Here is a 21,851-nt window from a genome sequence, read left to right on the forward strand (position 1 = left end):
TTTGTCCCTGCAATTAGCGGGCCCTCTCCCACGACCTGTCTCATGTCATCCAAACCGACAGAAATTTCAGTTATGTTCATATGAAAAAAAAAAAACCCAAAAAGCAAAAAAACCCTTCCAGCACGCATACGAAAAAATCAGTCCGTAGAACATAAAAACTTTGTTAATCAGTATATAAATGTGAATACACAGACATAGAAACAGGAACATATTTCCACTTTTTTAATGAGACGGATGAGCCTGAGACCCTGCAGCCAATTGTGCTGTGCCTCCCTTATGAAATTTCATGCCCCTCCCCGAGGGGGTCCACCCACCAGTTTGTGCACCCCTGGTGTAATCCGAAACACTCACCTTGTTCAGGGTCCTTACAGCAGCATATCTCAAGACAGGTTTGGGAGAACTACAGAAGAGCTGCAACACTGAAAATGAAGTGTTTAGAAAAGTGACTTATGATGTAGGTGTTTAGAGTGTTTCAACAGATACTGGTTTCTAATGCTGCAAATCCAAAACACTAACATGTCTGCGAGAACAGACCAATAACCCCTTTTACCGGGATAAACTTCAAGAGGACAGCAGAGAAATACTTCAGCTGACACACCAGGGTAAACAGTTTCTGGATAATGCAGGGGAACTGTCACACTCCTCTAATTTGATAAAGAATGAACCACAGAACACACAAGCATTAAACAATTCAAGTCAGTTTCACCCACAGTAGATGCTGAGAAAGAAACACCACAAAGCAGCAGCAGCAGCGAGAGAGAGAAGAATGTCCAGTGGGCCATACACATAGGTCAGCTTTACCGTTGTGGCATTTAAAAGTTCTGGTCAAATATATATCGCTATTTAACTCCTCACACTGGCACGTTCACCATCCAGCAACAGTTTCCTAGTCTCACAATTCAACATAAATGTCACATCCCAGTTTTCAGCTTAATGACACGACGTATTCTACCACCTGTAGTTCATAGCTACCAATTCACCACCCTCCAAAATCTTACTCTGTCTCCCTCACCACATCCCGAGTTCCCTTGGGAAGGGAAAGGATAGAGTACTCTAACCCTTTCTGGTGACTCATCTCCTGACCGCTCTCTTTTTTCATCCAGAGCCCAAGTCATATCCCATCCAATTACTTCTAACTTAGGAGAGTCAAGAAAATTAGAGTTGCAGGTATGTGAGGGAAAATGTATTCTAAGCAGTTGCTAACATTGTAATTTATGGTTTAGCAGAACTTATGCTTCAATTTCTTCGTTATGTGTTCTGCCACATTGCTGCCTATCCTTAGTCCTACAGCATGACAAACCAAACATAACTGATCTCCTCTACCTTTAAAATATTTTAGCCAACAAATCTTGCAGCAATAAAATGTTTCCAGAACACCCCAGCAGCAGAGCACACAAAAGCCGTCTCTACACAGGCCACTTCCTTCGGAAGTAGCATGCTAAGACACGGAATGAAAGATGCTAATGAGGCGCAGATGCACATTCCTGGCACCTCATTAGCATAACGGAATGTGATTTGCGGTCTGGAAGACCATTCTTCCGGACTCCAAAACGCCTTGTAGAAGCGCGGCCCCAGACGGAAGTCCTCCTTCCGGAGGCCCCCCCAGGGCCGCGCTTCTACACGGCGCTTTGGAGTCCAGAAGAACGGTCTTCCGGACTCCAAATCACGCGGCGTCATGCTAATGAGGCACGGGGAATTTGCATCCGGGCCTCGTTAGCATCTTTCGCTCCGTGTATTAGCATGCCACTTCCGAAGGAAGTGGTCTGTGTAGAAACGGCCAAAGGGTTTGCTCCTTGACTGACCTGAAACAGCAGGAGCCAGCTCCCTCGGTGTGCAGTTTGGAAGATGGATGATTGCAGAGGCGGCTTCGTAAATAACCATTTCATGCTTATTTCGCAGGCAGCTCTCAATGAAATCAAACAGTGGGCTTTCATGCCTGCCAGTGACATGATGCACAGTTTCAAACAGAGGCACTCTATTTCATAACATGATGAAATGTGTATAAACAAGCTCTGCTGTGACACTACATAGATCTCTTACTTGGGGACAGATATTCAACCAGATTTATTGTTTTAAGCTGAAGTAATAAGTTACTACAATGACTCTGCTAGAACACAGCTCTGTAACTTACAACTTTGCCATCTTTCCCCACTTGTAATAGAAGACTAATCCTTGGATATGCAACAACTTACTATAATATGGCTCTGTTAGCTAGTGCATGCATCTCTGAATTTGTCTAGACACCCATTCAATCTTTAACAAGTCAGAAGGCATAACAATAAATGTCTTGATGTTTCTTGTCTAATGTATGTCACATCCAGTTAGCCAGTTTTCATTGATAACACACTTCGTAACAAATGTGTACAAGTCTTAACAGCATAACCTTTATTCTACTAAAATGGGAAATCAGAGAGGGAAAGAGATCTGTGATCAACAAGTCACTCTCTCTGCCAGGACAGATGCATTCTTAATTTTTCTTTCTAATTGCTGTCTGGTCTTGTTTTAAGTGTCCCAAATAGCAGAGGCTCTCAAATTCTCTTGGGAGACTCTTCCACAGTGGAAAAAGTACAAGGTCAGGAAGCTTAATGCTGAATTTCAAAAATCTACCATATTCTATCAATCTACTCCTAGATGCACTCCTTTGCAGTTTCCCCCAGCTGTTTCTCAATTCTTAGTGTTTTTAGATGGTTGATTCTATTAGAGTCAAACTATACCACTATAGAGAGTTTTATGTTTTGTACACACACAAAGCTGCTTACCCCTCTTCAGACTCTTTCAGGAGCCGACTGGCAATTCGGATCAGCATGCAGTACGCAAATTGAGATTTCAGTCCAGATTTAGTGAATTTATTCAGCATCTTGGAAACTGCAAGGCGATCAGTCTTCCTTAGGTGGTAAAGCAGCCCCAAAGCATGGTACTACAAAATCAGAGGGAAAATATAAGTATCAAGACCATCCCTAACAAAATTAAACATGCATTCCCTTAGGAACAATTCATGATTAGCATGTTTTCCAAGTGCCAGAAATAACTTGACCAGCTATTTCCTAAAAGTACCTTGTTATTGTTACAGGAAAACAAGTTACTCACAAAATGATTCAAACTACAGTTCCAACTGTTTGCATATGGTCCTCAGGGTTTAAGGCTGTCAGAAAGAGATACTAGAGAGGGAAAGAGCTATAAAACTAATCTGTCCACCACTCTAATGGGACTTTCCAGGTGAACTTCATATGTACCAATTTACAAAACTAGGCAGCCTAGAAATGCACTGTGCATTTCCGTTTTAAGTGCTCTGCACTGCTTTACAACCAACACAACCCTGCAACCATTCCTGAGGCAGGCAAGTATCATCCTCCTTTTCTAGAGGGATCCCAAAGTTAGAATGTTTTATTTTACCTGCTAATTACTGCCCTTGCTCCTTCTCCAGAATAGATTAATTTATAATCTATGCTTAATAAATAGCTAAATCTGGAAAGCCACAAATCCATATTTGTAAGGTGTGTGTGTTTGGGTAAGGATCTAAGTACCAACTGTTGTCCACTCAATTATGCCCTAAGCAGTCAATGATTATTTTTAGATTTCCTAGCTCCCGGAGACACTTATTGAAAAACTGTCCCTATACAAACACAACAGATCTCTTAAAAAGGTTAGACATAGTTCTTCCCACTAGTTCCAAATTTTCTTGACAAAAAGAAGAAGATGTAGGCATTTTTTTTGGTTTGACCTGCTAGGATCAATTCCTGAGGATGTCTCAAATGCAAAACAAAACTCCTAGGTTATGAATTTTAGGAAATAGCATCCCAGCCAGCAGAGAAAATGAGTGGGGGAAAGATAACAGGATAATATGACAGATAATACGTCACAGTGCACATATAATTAAGGAGCTAACATTGTAAGCGTGGAGAATACTCATTATTTATACTCATTTTTGCTTCCTATTATATAAGCATTGCCCCATCAGCTAAATTAAGCTCTGAAAGACAGACTCCACGGACTTATTTAAAAACTACAGAAAACCATAAGCATGGTATAGCCTATTTACAGCACTTTATGACACATCCAGCCTTATGCTCTGAAACATACCTGCACCATGATGTTGTCACTAGAGGCAGCTTCTTGGGCTTCATTGATCCACCGTTTGACCACATCATAACTTATCTTCATCATGTGCTAGAAGCAAAACCAAACAACATTACAAATTAACCAACCTCACTGACTTTTACTAGCAGCTTTTTAATTTTTAAAGAAAAATTGTTAGCATAAACCATGATTTATATATCTCAGACTTTGCTCCAAGCCACTGAGACAAAGAGATAAGATCCCCTGCTTATATTTTGCATCCCGTTAAATGTTGACACCTGTACATAAAAGCACCTAAGAACTAGGGACTTTTATTAATGTTGGAACAAAAGAGGAGAAAGTAATAAAACTATCAGCCTACCCTTTAGCCCCATAGGAAGCATTAAATATAATTTAAACACAACTTTTTGTTTTAACTCCCTGTTTTAACTTTAACTCTGCACAGCTCTACTCCAACCTGCCTACTGGGCCCATGTACCATGCTCTTCCTCATCCTCTTTGCTCTACTTATGTCATCAGCCTTACATGTCTTCCTCAGGTGCATCTCCCAACCCCAAGGACTGCTGCACTGGGCTGAGGGAGTACAGTGGGAGCCAGGTAGGGGTGCCGCTTCCCAGAGCGCACAAAACTGTGCAACGAGACCCTTCAAATTTTCTGGCACTGGTACCCGGGTGACACCTCTCCATCCCACCATGTGAGTTGCTACGAGGAACCAACCAGAGAGTCCAGGTGATAGAGGCAGAACTGCCCAAAACCTTTGCACTGTTTGTCCCAACTTCTTCCTCTCTGTGTCTTCACCTCAGCTTCACTCAATGCCTGCCTGTTAGCCTCTTCTCCCCTGCCCTGTCCTTCTCAGCAACCTTCCCTAATGTAGTAATGAGAGGCTTGGTATAAGGCTACAGGCCGAGGACAACAGTCAATGCTTTGTTAACATACAGCAAAGCTAAAGGCCTCCAACCTGAACAACAGTAGGTTAAAGCAAAAACTGTGCTAGGTAGATTCTGCCCCCAGGAATGCAGCAAGAGAAAGAGCTGATAAGTCACAGGGTCTAAAAGCACCCAGAGCCAGGCACTTAGTAATACACAAACACATTGTGCTTAATACCATGCATTCCCCATACCCTCCCCATAGACAACAGCTTACCACCAGGTACATTCCCACCCAAGTTCAGGAACAGGTCGTAATGACAGTATAATTGATAATGTTGTTTTCATGGCATTAAGGGGTGTCTATCTATTACAATGAGGGGGTTGTACCTGGATATGTAACTTGTTTATACCTGCGTACAAAAGTGTGTGTAACATGGGCTGTGTGAAGTGACTTAGGGGATGACGGAGCCCCTTTGCCATCAACTGAGTCACATCCATTGGTACATACGTATGCTGTGACAATGTAAACTGGTGAGTCATATTGGAGACTCATGAGGGTGTTCGAGACCATACATCAACGAAAATAAACCTGGCTCCAGTGCCTTTGTACCTCGCTTGATTTGTAGTTCCTGGGGGCTCTCCAAGGTCTGCAGTGTTGCCTAACTAGGAGTCTACACTGCTGTCCAAAGAGAGCACATGCCTACGGCCAAAGTGATTGATATCAAAGGGACGTCAGAGCACCATTCCGGTAGAGACGCCCGACCACACCTTCCACTTCCTTTCCATTTACTGAAACTCCTCCTAAGTAAAATTACCTATAAAAAAAATGCTGGCACTAACATGCCATTTCCAGCCATCACACCGTTCACTCTGCTGGTGTGTTCTAACTCCCTCCACACAACCCATCTTGTCTCTCAGACTGTATGCTCCTGGGGGTAGGGACCACGCCTCATTCTGCTGACACAGGACTTAACACAATGGGGCCCTGGGTTTAGGTGGCCTTTAGTAACTGCCACACTAAACATGCTAAATACAAAATACAATACGAGTCAGGCCCTCATGCTCATTTTCCCCTTGTATTTATAAAACCCTAATCCATGCTGAGTACCTTCTCTCACCCAACCTTGTTTAAGAGGAGTAAGTGAGATATAAATTTAATTCCTTCCTCCTGGACACACAAGGTATCTTGTCCTCTCTGTTCATCTTAGATTAGAAAGTCATCAAGGCAGAGACTGGCAGTGCTTGTATAGCACCAAGTGTGGTTGTTGGTACTTAAATAATAACAGAATTGATAAACATTTCTTATTTATACAGAAGCGCAGGTGAACATGGCACTTGTGATATGCAGAGAGAGCAGGTTCCTGCCCAGAGGAGCTAATGCTCTAACGAAACTGAAATGAGCTATTAAGTTCTGGAACAGGAGTAGGTGCACTCTAAGCTAAGGGTAAGTCATTAGTGCTGAGGAAGGAGCTTGATGTGAGGGAGGCTGCTTGGGCCATGGAAAGTTAAAGGCAGAAAGCCCAAAGTAGGAGAAGAAAGGTTTGGGCAAGAACAAAGGGAATAGGAGGAACAATAGCTAACAGTGGGTAGGGCAGAGATATATACGGAACAGACAACCCTTCCGCAGTCATAACCAGATTTATGTAGTAGTATTTCTGCACTTACTAAGGAAGACACCAGAGCGGAACTTGATACACTGGGGACTTTATCCACAATGGCCTGCTTCATGTACCTCTCAATGGCCTGCAACATTGTACCCTATGAAAGGAAAGAAAAATCGACCTGTGATGTTCATCTCTGGAAGCAGGAAGCGACCAACACACTAACTAATGTAATTCTAAGAGGAGATGAAAATATGTATAGTATTTGCACATATTTATAAATATAACCAGGATACAGAACACACACCTTGAAAATGGCACCTTCAGACTGCTCATATGACATCAGGGCCAACCCTTGCAACATGCACTTCTGTGAGGCAGCCAAACAGAGCATGCTTGCTCCCTAGAAGTTAAGTGACTCGACCAAACCAGCAGAGCAAGGCAGTATTGGAGATGGAATTAAAACTCCAAAATTCTTACCTCCTAATCCTACTACTACTTGACTGCTAGCCAAGATGCTTCTCTGAGGAGTTAGAGAAGTTTTGGCACGTCATTTCAAGAAGTAAATCTAGATCTAAACACACCTTTGTCCAAACAGGCAGCTCATTGCTGCCAGAGGGCAGCCTACAAAGGACAGTTTTCCTCTCTAAATCCCCCTAAGCTGATTCTCTCCCTTACTCATGGGAGTTTCTTACTTACATCAGTGATCCTGCAGAGAGCTCTAATGGCTGGGCCTCGGTAGACATCTTCCTTCCCAGTCATGTCCTTGGTCAAACTAGAATAATTAAAACAGACTGTTAAAATCACTGTTGTGTACATTATGGTAACAGAGCCCTCCTAAAAAACATAGGTTATTTTTATAAGCAATAATTCAAATTATTACAATGCAACTGTGAAGACCCACTATTGGCTAGCCATCATCTGAGAGCCATTTGGAAATTATTAACATTTGGTGCTATAAAACAGAAGTACACAAATCCATAATACAGAGCCTAAATCAGAAGATTCCACTATCATAAACCTAGGGGTTGACAGCCAATTTGTTCCAAAGCTATCCTACTCTATTTCTGTTTCCTCTGGCTCCCTGGATTTTGACACTAAAGACAACGTGCTTGATGCCTAATTTGCTAAGTTTACTAGTGAAAAATATGACTTGTTTCCAACTGGCAGGGCTACCAGTTCTATCTTGAATCTGAAAATCTGGCTCTTCCATTAGCACAGTAACAAAGAATCTGTGACCAAAACCTGACAGTTTACACGAGTTCAGACTATAACTCAGTTCAGTCTTTGCATCGTTTCTGCAGATTGAACAGGAAAGTATAAGCTTGTGTTTAGTCATAACTGCTTAATGTTCCTGACAGGAAGAAGCTGTGCTTCATAAGTAGTAATTGTTTTATGCTTTACTCCTTTTTCTGTCTATATCCGCAGCTTAAAGAGAAATGAATAGCTCACTTTATAGATCGGATGATGTACCCGATTTCACAGAACATGTTTTGTTTTCCTTGCTGTCCATTTTACATAGATCAGGGACCCAACCTCATGAAAAATACAGCAGCTGAAGTAACAATACAGTAGCATTTATATATTTGCTTAGAACCCAGAGGTGGATTCTTCTAATACCTGCTAGTGACAATGATGACATCCTCAGAAATGTTGGCCATCTCTTTGATTGTAAGGTAGCACATTCTTCTTAAGGTTTGCTGTGGGAGTTTATCACAAAAAACATTAAGAGTTCCCTATTTAGAAGCAATATTTAAATCTAGTTACTATCATAGACACATACTCCTCCCTCATTATATGATCTTAAAAGTAACACTAACCACTCTTGCAACTTTCATAGAAAGCTGTCTGGGCACTTATTAGACATTTGGAAGCTGCACACTTCTGCTAACAGGATTCCTGTCATGTTACTATGCAAATCCACAGAATACTTTGTCTAGTATAATATGCCTGTCCACACGGGTGAGGGAAATGAGGCTAGAACCCCGTTAACAGCACTGTAGCTTGTATTCTTCTGATGCTCGCACAGAATTTTTCTGAAACTTGGTAGGGTGCAGCTGGACATTGTGTTTGAAGAACACCATGGCTATGTCTACACTAGCCCCAAACTTCGAAATGGCCACGCAAATGGCCATTTCGAAGTTTACTAATGAAGCGCTGAAATACACATTCAGCGCCTCATTAGCATGCGGGTGGCTGCGGCACTTCGAAATTGACGCGGCTCGCCGCTGCATGGCTCATCCAGATGGGGCTCCTTTTCGAAAGGACCCCGCCTACTTCCAAGTCCCCTTATTCCGATGAGCAGATGGGAATAAGGGGACTTGGAAGTAGGCGGGGTCCTTTCGAAAAGGAGCCCCGTCTGGACAAGCCGCGCCGTGGCGAGCCACATCAATTTCAAAGTGCCGCGGCCACCCGCATGCTAATAAGGCACTGAATATGTATTTCAGTGCTTCATTAGTAAACTTCAAAATGGCCATTTGCATGGCCATTTCGAAGTTTGGGGCTAGTGTAGACATAGCCCATATGCTGACGCTCTGATATGAGGGCCCTAATCTCTAAAACCTCTAGTTGAAGTAATGGAAACCAGGATGGCCAAATTCCAGGACACAGAGAAGAGTCCACATTGCCAAGGGCTCAAATGAGGGGACCATGACCCTTGCCAACACCAGGTTAAAATCCCAGGCTATGTCTGCACTACATTACTCTTTCAAAACAGGAATGCAAATGAGGGAAACTGAAAATGCAAATGAAGTGCTGATTTACAAATCTAGCACTTCATTTGCATAATCTCATCCAATCACCTTTTGGGAAGAGATTGTTTCAGGAAAAAAAAGTTTAGATGGGGTCTAAAAAAAACCACCACACTCCACTTTTTAGAAAGAATCCTATAAATCTCATTTTTTCCCCAAGAATAAGGGTTCTTTCGAAAAAGCATCCGTCCCCTCCTCCCACCAAAGAACCTCATTTATGCGGTTTTTTTCTCCCAAAAAATTGTTCTGAAAAAGAGACTGACAGATTATGCAAATGAAGTGAGAGATAGGTAAATCAGTGCTTCATTTGAATTTTTGATTTACCTCAGTTGCATTCCTCTTTCAAAGAGTACTGTAGATCTAGTCCAAGGGCAGAACTGGTCATCGCACCTGGGAGTTCAGCCAGTCCAGTCCCTTAAGGAAACAACTACAGAGTTTAGAATCAGTCTGAAACCACCAGACTGAGGGGTTTTCAGCATTAGGAAACAGCCAGAGCAGAACCTTGGCCCCTTGGTTCTGATGGAACCTCCTCTACTTTCCCTACCATTTGAAGTGACTACATCTCCTGGCTTAGACGCTGCTTCTGAGAAGGGTCTCAGAAAAGGGATGGGGAGGCAGGGTGTGAAGGACGGGGTACAACAAAACTGAACGGTGTATCCCAGGTGCTATGCACTGATCCAAGGTGATACAGGCCCACGCCTGACAGAAATGGGATAAACAGACCACAAAACTGGATCCAAGCACTTTCACACGTTGTTCCCCAGTGTCCCACCAAAAACACCTGCTGTGACCCTGCCAAGTCTGTGCAAGTACAAATGCAGACAGAGACGGTGTTGGAAGTTTCCTCCCCTAGCTCCTTCTCTTCCTATTACTATAGTCCTGTTGAGCAGATCTGGGGAAGAAGCAAACTGCTGGCTGTATCCTATACCGCTTCCTCGCTGGGGCTGGAGCATGAAGGCACAAGGATTTTTAAATGTTGCTCTTGAGTCCTTCAAGCTGTGTCATTTGGAGCTGGTCTGTTCAGAAAAGTGAGATGTGCTCTCAAAGGGGAGGTCCTGCCGAGATTGTTGAACCATGTGTGGCAATCCAGAAGATTGTGTGCAGAAACTCATGGTTTCGATTTGCCATGGAGCATGCTGCCAAGTCCACCAAAACCAGGGACGCCTGCTGGATATCTTTCCTATGGCTTTGCTTTGCTATACAAGAGCCACAATTTCTGGCTTGTTTCCCGAGATGCCAAACGCACTAAATCTTCGCCTGGAGTCCCAAGAGTTGAAACTGTCCTGCTCAGGAGTGCCCACTGCTTGGCAATCCTGAACTGGAGACCTCCAAAAAGGTCTAGCTTTCTGGCGTCCTCGGCCTTTGGTGTTGGTCCCTATTTGCCCTGCCTTTCCTGCTTCTTCGCAGTTGAAACCACTAACGGACCTGATGGTAGGTGCACGTACTGGAACAAAAAAAGCCTAAAAAGACAAAAGATTTCCTCCCTGTCCTTTTTGCCAAGGGAACTTGATGGGGTCCATGATGGCACTGTTTGGGGCAGTGTCACTCTTGCAGGGCCCATTGCTGCCAATATGTCCACAAGAGCATCAGCAAGCTCTTGAAAAAACATGCTGGATATTAAAGAGATTCTACATACATCTTAGACAAAAATTTAACCCAAGGCTTTGAGGATGTTCTGATCCCTTTACTTTGACCATGTTTACCTGTGAGTTCAAATGCCTTCTAAGGAAGGCTGGGGCTCTAGTTTGTAAACAACTCCATTGTAATTTGACAGGCAAGAAACTAAGGGCCACATTGTGCTTTCAACCTGAGCACATTCCTTTATCTAAGGTACTTATATGGCCTCATTACTATGATATATAAGCTCACAATTTTTGCTATTAACAGAGGGCTTCCCAAGATCACACTTAGGGTAGAATGCAGTCAACAGCATGTGAACCGTTATTATATGAACAAAGAAACTTACATCATTAGACTGAAATAATCTGGTCATTGCAAAAAACGCTTCAGTGGCTTCCGTAGTACCAAAATGTTCACCCTAAGGTTAACAAGTGCAAGTTAGAGACCAATCAAAACTTAACCGCCCAGTACTTTTCTATTTTTAGCTCTCTCTCATCTAGAATACCCACTTAGATTCTTGGACTCCATCTTCTGTCTCTAAACCTTTTCCTTTTTTAAAAATCTTTTCCCCATCTTAGAAACACTCCCTCCCTCACCTTGCATTCCTTATAGCGCATACAACAACATAATTATATTTTTTACATAACTAATTTGAACAGGAGCATCATCCCTGATACCGAAGTGGCAGGAATAGGTTTTGTTAATTAATTTGGGCTCCCTCTGATATTTTACTAGGACAAGAAGAAAATGGCTTAAATTGCAGCCAGGGAGGTTTAGGTGGGACATTAGGAATGACTTCCTGACTACCAGGGTGGTTTAGTCCCTGAATAAATTGCCTAGGGTGGTTGTAGAATCTCCACCATTGGAGATATTTAAGAACAGGCTGGGTAGATATCTAACAGGAATGACTCAGATGGTGCTTGGTTCTGATGATTTCTTGCGGTCCCTTCCAGTTCTAATATTCAATGAGTCTATCTTTACAGCAGCACAGGTTATAGTTTTTGGGTTAAGTTTTTGTCAAATGAGAAGAGGATTTTCCCAGGATCTTCCCAACACAAAACCCAGATGGCTTAATACAGCAGAACTCACTGGACTTTGTAATTACTGGTGATCAAAACTCAGTATTAAATACTGACTCACTCAGGCCATATTTCATGTAATCACAGACATTTAGATAGCTAAGCCAAACATGTTTCCGCAACATGTGTTCCTGTTCTCTACATGGGCAAAGAACCACAAGACAGACATGGCTATTTCTACAGTATAAAAGAGGCTGCCTGGTCCTGGCTAACAAAGTGCCATGTAAAGGGCATAAAGTAGATGCAGCTCCCAGAAGTCCTTCATAAAAAAAATCTTAAAAGCTTCTGTCAGCTATGTCTTATCTCCACCATGTGTAGTTGGGTGAGGAAGGTCCACTTACCTGGTTCAGTAAGTAAAGGATCTTTGTAAGTATATGCAGACATCTTCGTGGATTTATGGGGGTCTCATTAAAAATACGAGCCTGCAGACATATTGCATAAAACAATGGTAACAATTTACCCTCTCACCCATTGGCTCAGGGTAACTCATTTTGTCCAGGCAGTCTTACCATACACCACAGCTTAATATGGATGTCAATTAATAAAAGCACTTAGCTGAAAAATGTTCATTTTTAGCCTGACGGCTGTGCAATGATTTGAACTAGGAATCAGGTTTCATGCTTCTGGGTTCAAATCATATACCCAGTAAAATTTGGACACATCTATTAATATTGAATACCTTTGGGTTTTCTGTGTGTCAGTTTAGCTTTCAAAAGCTTCCATCCCAGCATCTGCGCTCAAACACTGCAGCATTGTAGGATAAGGGAACTTGACAATGAAATTAACTAGGCCATTTTCACATTTAACATCTGCATCCAAAAAGAGCCTCAAACACTTTGCAAACCATATGCCTATAAATGCTCCGAAAATCAGCTAGCCACCTCTACAATGCATAGACGTAGCCTGGCAAAGAACTACTGAAAAGCATGTTGCATACCAGAGACAGAAAAAAAACAAAAAGAAAACCCCACCTCTTCAGTATGGGCCACTGGATCTTTAATGGCCATGCAGAACAAAGAGGTCCTCTGTGTTCCTGGGTCTGATCTAAAATATCTCCACACAGTATACAGCATGTGCCCTCAATTTAGTTAATCAATCACGAAAAATATTAATTGACCATGCAACAGTTTTAACTACTAGCTTCACAAAGTCCAGATATTTCCAACCTGTTGCTTAGCATCCAAACCACTGTTACAGCAACTTACACAATATGCTTTCTGTTCATACCTCTTGAAGGACAGCACTCTTCTCCAAATGCTGGAAAGGATTGGAGCCACTGCCTAAATAACGAAACAAATCATTTAGGGTTATCCATGTACTCATGGATCTGTGTCCCCCTGGCTACAAGCTCTGGAACTGAAAACACAAAGTAAATTCTTAGTTATGGAAGTGTATCTCATGATGAACTATACACAACAAGTTGCTAAGTGGGCTCTTAATGCTGCTAAGCAGCACTGCAATATGAAAATCTGATGCTCACCAGAAGCTAGAGTAGTTTCAGGTGCTACATTTTTATGGTGCCAAAAAAAATCTTCAAACCCATCATTTTTGACTCAGCACCTCCAGCCAGGCATTTGGTGAAGTTATCGTATCGGTGTCAAGTGAGGATGCTCTTTCTTCACAGACCACTTCTTTAGGTGCATTAGATATGACACAGGGAAACAACTTAGGAGAAGGCTGCTCCTTGTCATTGGAAACACTCATGTATTGGTTGATACGGAGCACAAACCCATAACCTGCCAAACAGCATTGCCATTACACACTGCGTAATCCAGGGGTGGCCAAATTTGCTGACCTTCCACGCCACATACAAAAATCTTCAGAAGTTCAAAAACCACAAGACATGCACAATTTTCCATGCTGGGTGGCACCTGCCAGGACCTGTAGCTAACGCTCCAAAAGCCCACTCCACACAAGGCAGAAGTCTTTAGTCCTATTATCCCACTGAATTCCAAGTTCCCTTCCCCCCAAGCATGGCAGCTGTAGAACAGGGGGAAGGAATTGGGGACTAGTAGACATGCAGTGGGAGTCCAGTAGCCACACTTTAGCCGTAAAACTGCCACATGCAGCTCATGAGTCATGCTTTGGCCACACCTGATACAACCACTACCACTGGTCAGCTTTAGGAAAGCATTGAGGGCCTAATGAAAAAACTGCCCTTAGAAAATGAACAGGTACATTCCACAGTATATACCTAGGCCCTGAGAAGACACTAGACATCTAGGAATCAGAAGAGTAAACCTATCTGCCACAATTAGGTATGAAAACTTGGAAGAGGAACTTCAGCAGCAGTGTCCGAAAACAATGATCTGATGAATAACCCAGCTGGTTGTCACCTCCAGCTGCAGGAGGGTAATGGTGCTTGCCTTGCGACCATGGTGCCCATCACTCGGATACTGTTTGTGGGTTCTGTCTTTTGTATTAACTTTTAGGTAGCACATACTTGGCAAATTTGAAACCCTAACCCCTTCTACCTGCTAATATTAAGTTTTCTGGTACCTACCACCCTACTCCCAAGACTTCTGGTTGCTACAAAAAGGGGAGAGATTTCCACTCTTCCACCACCACAACCACTTCTTAACCTCTACTTTTTTGATCCTCTTCTCTGATCAATCTTTGCAGTTCCCGCTTTTATAGCTACTAAGGGTATGTCTACCCAGCTACTAAACAGCCAGTTAGCCTGAGCCCAGTGAGCCAAAGTCAGCTATTGGGCCAGCTGAAGAAGTCTAACTGCCCTGTAAGTATACCTTTGGCCTCAAGTAGCAGCAAGCAATTGACAAGACATTCAACAGTTTCACTGCTGTACAAGGGATTATGAACAACAGAAGTGAAACTGGAGTTTTGTTAGTTCTACTCTTTTGTTTGCTGACAAAGTTCAGAGGAACAGTAGCAGCAAGGGAGATGTGTTGTCTGCAAAACAAGGAGGAGAACAGTTTCCAATAGGACAGTTCCCCATTGGAAAATTATCTTAAGAACTAGAAGAATTTGCTACATTTTAAAAATTTAAATTCTGATGAGACTCCTGACTCAGCTCTCCTTTGCCACACATGAAAGCTTCCCACTTATGAGCAGATCCTTTTGCCTGCAAACTCTAGCATAATAAGTCTACTAGACCACAAAGAACACAACATCAAATGAATTCAGTGTAATCTATAAACATTACCATGGTAATGAGCAGAAGACTGAGTACTTTAATTAGAACAGTGAATGTGGTCTAGATTAACCAGGTAATCTGGCCCCAAATCATTTCCTTCTTGGCCTTACTGTGGAGGAACTGGCAACAAGATTGCCTACATTTGCGACTCTTGTTACGTGCTAGGTATGATGTTGACCTCTACCCAGAAGACACACAAGATGAACAAACCCAGAATCTCCACTACATGCATCTGATGAAGTGGGTCTATGCCCATAAAAGCTCGTGCTCCAAAAATATAATCTTTTAGTCTATAAAGGCACTACAGGACTTCTTGCTGGTTTTTAAGATGAACAAAAATATTTTTATTGGGCCCACTTATGTTGGTGAGACAGACAAAGTTTTAAGCCAAACAAAGAGCTCTTCTTAAGATCCAGGCAAGAACTGGGAAGATCTTTCAGCGTCACAACTACATACAAGGCAGAACAGGTGCAACACGCTGAACACCTTTCCCTGGCCTGATGACAAGCTCTGTGTGTGGCACAAAAGCTTGTCTCTCTTACCAACGGAAGCGAGTCCAATAACAGATACTCTTTTCCACCGTGACAAGTGTCAGAGAGGTGGCCCCGATAGCCTGTGTGTTTAGCCTCCAAGGTGCCGCAGGACTTCTTGTTGCTCTTTCCCATCTCGTCTCTGTCACCCCCGGGAGCTCACACAGCTACAACGCGCACCCACCCCACAGCCGGGACAATCGCTCCCCTGCGAACGCCTCCGGCTGCTCCCGAGGGGGCGATGGAGAAACCGGACTGCACAGCTCCTGCACCCCGCGGGGCGGGGAGAGCGCGGCCACGCGGGCTCTGAACGCCGGCCCAGCGCCCTGCCCGCCCACAGCGGCGGAAGGGAGGCGCAGCCCCGGGGCCAGCGACTGAGCGCTCCGCCCCGTTTGCCGTCCCAGGGGCGCCCAGAGCAGGGGCTTGTCCAGCGCGGCTGGAGGCAGACCCCGCACCGGCTTCCATTGCTCCTGGGCCAGGCAGCCACCCCCCGCGGCGAGCGGCCTGCTCCGCACACGGCGCGGGCGCGAGCTCTGCGACAGGCCGGTTGGTAGCGCCCCGCCCCCCACCGCCTCAGGCCAGCCCCCCCCCGGGCGGTGCCCCCCCCCCCAGCGGCAGCCCTACGGCTAGTCCGGCCCGTTCGCTCCCCGCAGCAAACCCGCACGCTCCGCCCGTGCCCCCACCGGGGCCCCCGTTAGCCCCTCCCCCCGCGGGCTGCCGGCGGACAGGGGCGGGCCCGCCTGCGTCCCGGCCCAGCGCCGTGCCCCTCCCCCGCACCTGTCTCCTCGTCCTTCTTATCGAACTTCTTAATCATATCGGCCCCGCTCGCTTCCCTCAGAGCTGCCGGAGGCCGGAGGAAGCGCTCGCCGGAAGGACCGCCCCCAAGCCCGAGTGCTCACGGCTTGATTGGGCTGCAGCGCCGCCATTCATCACGGCGCCGTGGCCCACGGCGCCTTCCGCCGTCATCCGCGCCCGGGGCACGCCCCCTTCGCTCGCCCGGGCAGGCGGTGTGGGAGGTTCCTGTTTAAAGGGACCGCGCCTCTTTTTAGCAGGGTCGTCTACCCAGCCTAGCCCCGAGTGTCAGAGAGGGAGCCGTGCTGGTCTGCAGCTTCGAGAACAGGAGCGGTGCGTCTGCACTAGCCGGCTACTTCGAAGTGGCCGGCACAATGTCGAAATCGCACGTGTTGCGTCTACATGCGCCGTGCGCTATTTCGACGTTGAAGTCGACGTTAGGCGGCGAGACATCGATATCGCTGTTCCCATCCGAAGATGGGAATAGCGCCCTAGTTCGACGTTCAGTGTCAAAGTAGGGCGTGTGTAGACGATCTGCATCTCCCTACTTCGAAGTAGCGGGGTCCTGCATGGCGGCCATCAGCTGAGGGGTGGAGAGATGCTCTGTCCAGCCCCTGTGGGGCTCTATGGTCACCACATACAACAGCCCTTAGCCCAGGACTTCTGGCTGCTGCTACTTCTGCTGCTGGTGCAGATGGGGGTCCATGCTGCGTGCACAGGGTCTGCAACGGGTTGTTGGCTCTGTGGATCTCATGCTGTGCAGGCCAAGTGTGTCTGGGAGGGGCCCTTTAAGGGAGCGGCTTGGGGCTTTCTTGGCCCCTTATTTCAACGGGGAGCACTTGTGTGTGTGGACGCTCCGCATTTCTTTCTGGGGCGGCTCCTTTCGATGTTCTCTGTTGCTACTTTGACACTGAACATCGACAACACCAGCCCTGGAGGACGTGTAGACAATACGCATCGGAGTAGCCTATTTCGATGTCCTTCGGTCGAAATAGGCTACTTCAACATAGTGTGCTAGTGTAGACGTAGACGAAGAGGCCTTGTGGCACCTTATAGACTTTGGAGCTTATACTCCAAAATATCTGTTAGTCTATAAGGTGCCACAAGACGTCTTGTCATTCTCTAGCCTAGCCCCGTGAGTGTCAGGATCACTGGAACCTAAATTATTAACTTTTAGTTCTGCGATCAGTTCCTCTTTACGGCTGAGAACAAGGTCAAATTTCAGAGGGGTTGCCCTGTTAGTGGGGTGAAATTCTAATTTAAAATTTCCCCATTAGGAAATTAAGAAAATTGTCATAATGGTTAGAAATGTGGAGACTGTTTTTAGCGCTGGTAGCATGAGACCTCCAGCATCTGTCACTCAAACTGAAATCCTTCAAGATCACAATTTATTTCTGTAGTCATTATAGATAAGTGTATAATCTGTTCCATGACGTGATCCAGGCATCTGTTGTAGACACCAACTAATACTACATGTGTAGTTTTTATGCTTCTGGTAGAATGTGTCTAAACTTGGACTCTTGGTCTGGCAACATCCTGGGTCCAGCAGGACCACAGGTGTTCCTAGGCCAGAGAGCCAGAACTACTAGGAGTCTGGTGGGAGGAGAGTCAATAGATGGGAGCCCTGCCAGGCCTGGGAACCTGACCAGGCCAGAAGCAGCGGAACTGGCAGCCTGGCTGGGGCCTGGAGCACAAACAGGGTGGAGATGGGGGAGGTTGTTTGAGGGACCCAGCAACCACGGCTGGGAGCAGAGCCGGTCTTGAGGGCTGATGGCAAGAGGGCCAGAACTGATCTCCCCTGGCCTGGCAAACTCCCTTGTTTGGGAATGGTCAGGTCCCGTCAGTGCAGGACTAAGAAGGTCCAACCTATAGAACATTTATCCAGAAGCATTCCAGATCATTTTCATGAATGTTATCACTGACTGGAAAGCAAGCAGTGCCATTTTTGACAAACCCTCTTCCCAAATTGGTCCTCTCTACATATGTTATAAACCATTCATTTTAACATTCCGATTATGTAAATCATCGCACCAGGTAATACCAACCACATCTAACTGAGGCTCACAAACAAACAATACCAATTACCCATGTTTATTGTCCAGGATCCTAGCACTGGTATAAAGGCAATTCAAAATTTATTCTCTTCCTCTCCTTTATTTCCTCGATTAATTTTCTCATCATCTTGATTTTATGCTAACCAAGTACTCATATGTTACCCCTTTTTACCCTCCTCTTTTGCTGTTAGTAACAGAGAGGGAGCTGTGCTAGTCTACATACTATCAAAACAAAAAGCAGTTAAGTAGCACTTTAAAGACTAGCAAAATAATTTATTAGGTGAGCTTTCGTGGGACAGACCCACTTCTTCAGACCATAGCCAGACCAGAACAGATTCAATATTTAAGGCACAGAGAACCAAAAACAGTAATCAAGGAGGACAAATCAGAAAAAAATGATCAAGGTGAGCAAATGAGAGAGTGGAGGAGTGCGGGGAGGAAGGTCAAGAATTAGATTAAGCCAAGTACGCAGACGAGCCCCGATAGTGACTCAGAAAATTCCCATCCCGGTACAAACCCCGTGTTTATGTGCCAAATTTGAATATAAAAGCCAGCTCGGCTGTTTCTCTTTGAATAGTGGTGCGAAATTTTTTTTTCAGGAACACACATACTCTTAAGTCATTAACAGAATGCCCCAATTCCATTAAAATGTTGACTAACTGGTTTGTGGATCTGGAGTGTTTTGATGTCTGTTTTGTGCCCATTAACCCTTTGTCTAAGGGAGTTAGAAGTCTGTCCAATATACAAAGCATCTGGGTATTGTTGGCACATGATGGCATATATGATGTTAGTAGAGGAGCATGAGAAAGTGCCCATGATTCTGTGAGTAACCTGGTTAGGTCCAGTGATGGTATTTCCAGAGAAGACGTGTGGATAAAGCTGGCAGCGGGCTTTGTTGCAAGGAAAGGTTCCAGGACTGGTATTCCTGTGGTATAGACTGTGGCTGTTTGTGAGGATCCTCATAAGGTTGGGAGGTTGTCTGTAGGACAGAACAGTCCTGTCACCTAGGACCTTCTGGAGTGTGGCATCCTGATTAAGGATAGGTTGTAGGTCTCTCTGATTTGCTCACGTTTATCTTTTTTTTTCTGATTTGTCCTCCTTGATTACTGTTTTTGGTTCTCTGTGCCTTAAATATTGAGTCTGTTCTGGTCTGGCTATGGTCTGAAGAAGTGGGTCTGTCCCACGAAAGCTCACCTAATAAATTATTTTGCTAGTCTTTAAAGTGCTACTTGACTGCTTTTTCTTTTCCTATTAGTTTAACTCCATCCTCACTACTCTGGACAGTGTGAAACCAAGGATAGGAAGGATTTTAGAGACATTTCCTTGGATATTCTACTTCTTAAGTATGCTTTCAATAGTTAAGCATATGCTTTACAGGACTGGGGTCAAATACTCCCTCCTGATTCTCTCTCTTGATTGGTTTATTCATTCTAGATTTATGGTTACAGTAGCCAAAAAGAAATGTTTTATTAGATTCTGGAGTCCATTCTTCTAGAGGATTCAGTCTCCTCAGGAGTGATGATCAAATTAAGACAACTAGCCAAAAAAGCCAAGCTTCTACCCTTTATCTAGGAGGCTATTATACAGTCAGAAGATACCATGTTCAATGTTGTCAGAGAATTATAGAACTGGAAGGACCCTTGAGAGGTCATCAGGTCCAGTCCCCTGCCCTTATGGCAGGACCAAGCACCATCTAGATCATCCCTGTTAGAGATTTATCTAGTCTTTCTTAAATATCTCCTGTGATGGAGATTCTACAACCATCCTAGGCAATTTATTTCAGTACATAACCACTCTGAAAGGACGTTTTTCTTTATGTCCAACTTAAACCTCCCTTGCTGCAACTTAAGCCCATTGCTTCTTGTCCTATAATCAGAGGTTAAGGAGTATAATTTTTCTCCATCCTCCTTGTAACTCCCTTTTAGGTGACTGAAAGCTGCTGTCGTGTTTCCTCTCATTCTTTTCTTTTCCAAATTAAAAATATCCATTTATTTCAATCTTCCCTCGTAAGTCACATTTTCTAGACCTTTAATCATTTTTAGTGCTCTTCTTTGGACTTTCTCCAATTTCTACAGCTCTTTCCTGAAATGTTTTGCCAAGAACTGGTCACAGTACTCCAGTGGAGGCCTAATTAGCACAGAGTAAAGTGGAAGAATTACTTATAATTTCTTACTTACGTAGCTCCTGCTAATTCATTCCAGAATCATTGCTTTTTTGCAACAGTATCACATGGTTGACTCACACTTTACTTAGTTTGTGGTCCCCTACAATCCACAGATCACTTTCTTCAATACATTTTCCTAGGCTGTCATTTCCCATTTTGCATATGGGCAAATGATTGTTCCTTCCTAAGTGCAGTACTTTGCCTTTGTCTGCATTGAGTTTCATCCTGGTTACTGCAGACCATTTCTCCAGATCATTTTAAATTTTCCTTTCATCTGTCCTCAAGTGACATTTTCTTGATTTCAGCTCCTTTTCTCTTTATTCAGTTCAGAGAAATATGCAGCAATGTGCACTGAATTCTCTGAAGAATGATTTCAAGTATCTTGTTACATCAATATTTTTGTGGTAAAATTTGTAATATTTCTATGGTCACACAGAACTTTGGACTGACAGTAAGTACAGAATCCAACCTTCCTGTTTCTAAGACACTAACACCTTTTCTAACCACCAAGCTACAGCAAGACTTACCTGTGTTTTGACTAAAGGTAGCATGAGATCAGTAAGAAATCTTAAGTTTGTATCGTTTTGCCACTGGCTGTAGGAAAGGATGCAATGCTTTCACAATTCTTGAACCAACTATAGTATTTTTATGCTGCATTTTTTTGGGAGTTGGGGAAGGCCAGGGAAGGAAATAAGAGTACTATTCACAAATTCCAGAGCAGAAGGGATCATTGTGATTATTTAGTCCATCAAGGTGTCTCAAACTTTACTGCCCAGTGACTCCTTTTGACAACAACATTTACTATATGCCCTCAGGAAGGGGGACCAAAGCCCAAGCCCTGCCACCTTGGAGAACACCAAAGCTTGAGCATCACCCCTTGGTGACAGGGCTTGGACTTTGTCTTCAGCCCAACATTGTAGAAGTCTAACACCAGCTCTGGCAACCTGTAAGCAGGTGGGATTCCCAGAGGTGTTCCTCTGCCTCCGGGTCACTGGATGACCTCTCTGCCCCACTACTGCGGGTACTAAAACAAAACCCTCAAGTCGATAATCTGATAAACTCAGCCTCAATTCAGGATGGGACAAGAGGCAAAGCGGGTGATGAGTAGACAAACCAGTTCAAAGGTTGTAGTCCTAGGTCTGTGTAGGCAGCAATCAATAC

At 44.3% G+C, this 21,851-nt stretch overlaps 1 protein-coding gene across 2 annotated transcripts in view; it reads right to left on the reverse strand.

Annotated features, from left to right (window-relative positions):
- COPG2 (COPI coat complex subunit gamma 2) overlaps window positions 1-16,560 on the reverse strand; it is a 34,961-nt gene extending 18,401 nt beyond the window's left edge. Inside the window, exons 1-11 of one of the 2 annotated variants that reach the window (XM_074976020.1) lie at window positions 16,458-16,560; window positions 13,224-13,276; window positions 12,338-12,418; window positions 11,264-11,335; window positions 8,168-8,247; window positions 7,247-7,322; window positions 6,612-6,704; window positions 4,081-4,167; window positions 2,760-2,917; window positions 1,803-1,936; window positions 352-419 (exon numbers count right to left, since the gene is read on the reverse strand). In XM_074976020.1, the coding sequence (XP_074832121.1) occupies window positions 352-419; window positions 1,803-1,936; window positions 2,760-2,917; window positions 4,081-4,167; window positions 6,612-6,704; window positions 7,247-7,322; window positions 8,168-8,247; window positions 11,264-11,335; window positions 12,338-12,418; window positions 13,224-13,276; window positions 16,458-16,494 (939 nt within the window). In that variant the 5' untranslated portion in view covers window positions 16,495-16,560. Of the gene's footprint in view, window positions 1-351; window positions 420-1,802; window positions 1,937-2,759; window positions 2,918-4,080; window positions 4,168-6,611; window positions 6,705-7,246; window positions 7,323-8,167; window positions 8,248-11,263; window positions 11,336-12,337; window positions 12,419-13,201; window positions 13,277-16,457 lie in introns of those variants that run through there. The other variant, XM_074976028.1, reaches the window with a different exon arrangement.
- Between the last annotated feature and the right edge of the window lie 5,291 nt (window positions 16,561-21,851).

Source organism: Carettochelys insculpta, chromosome 1, assembly GCF_033958435.1.
Source record: "Carettochelys insculpta isolate YL-2023 chromosome 1, ASM3395843v1, whole genome shotgun sequence".
NCBI classification, from domain to species: domain Eukaryota; kingdom Metazoa; phylum Chordata; order Testudines; family Carettochelyidae; genus Carettochelys; species Carettochelys insculpta.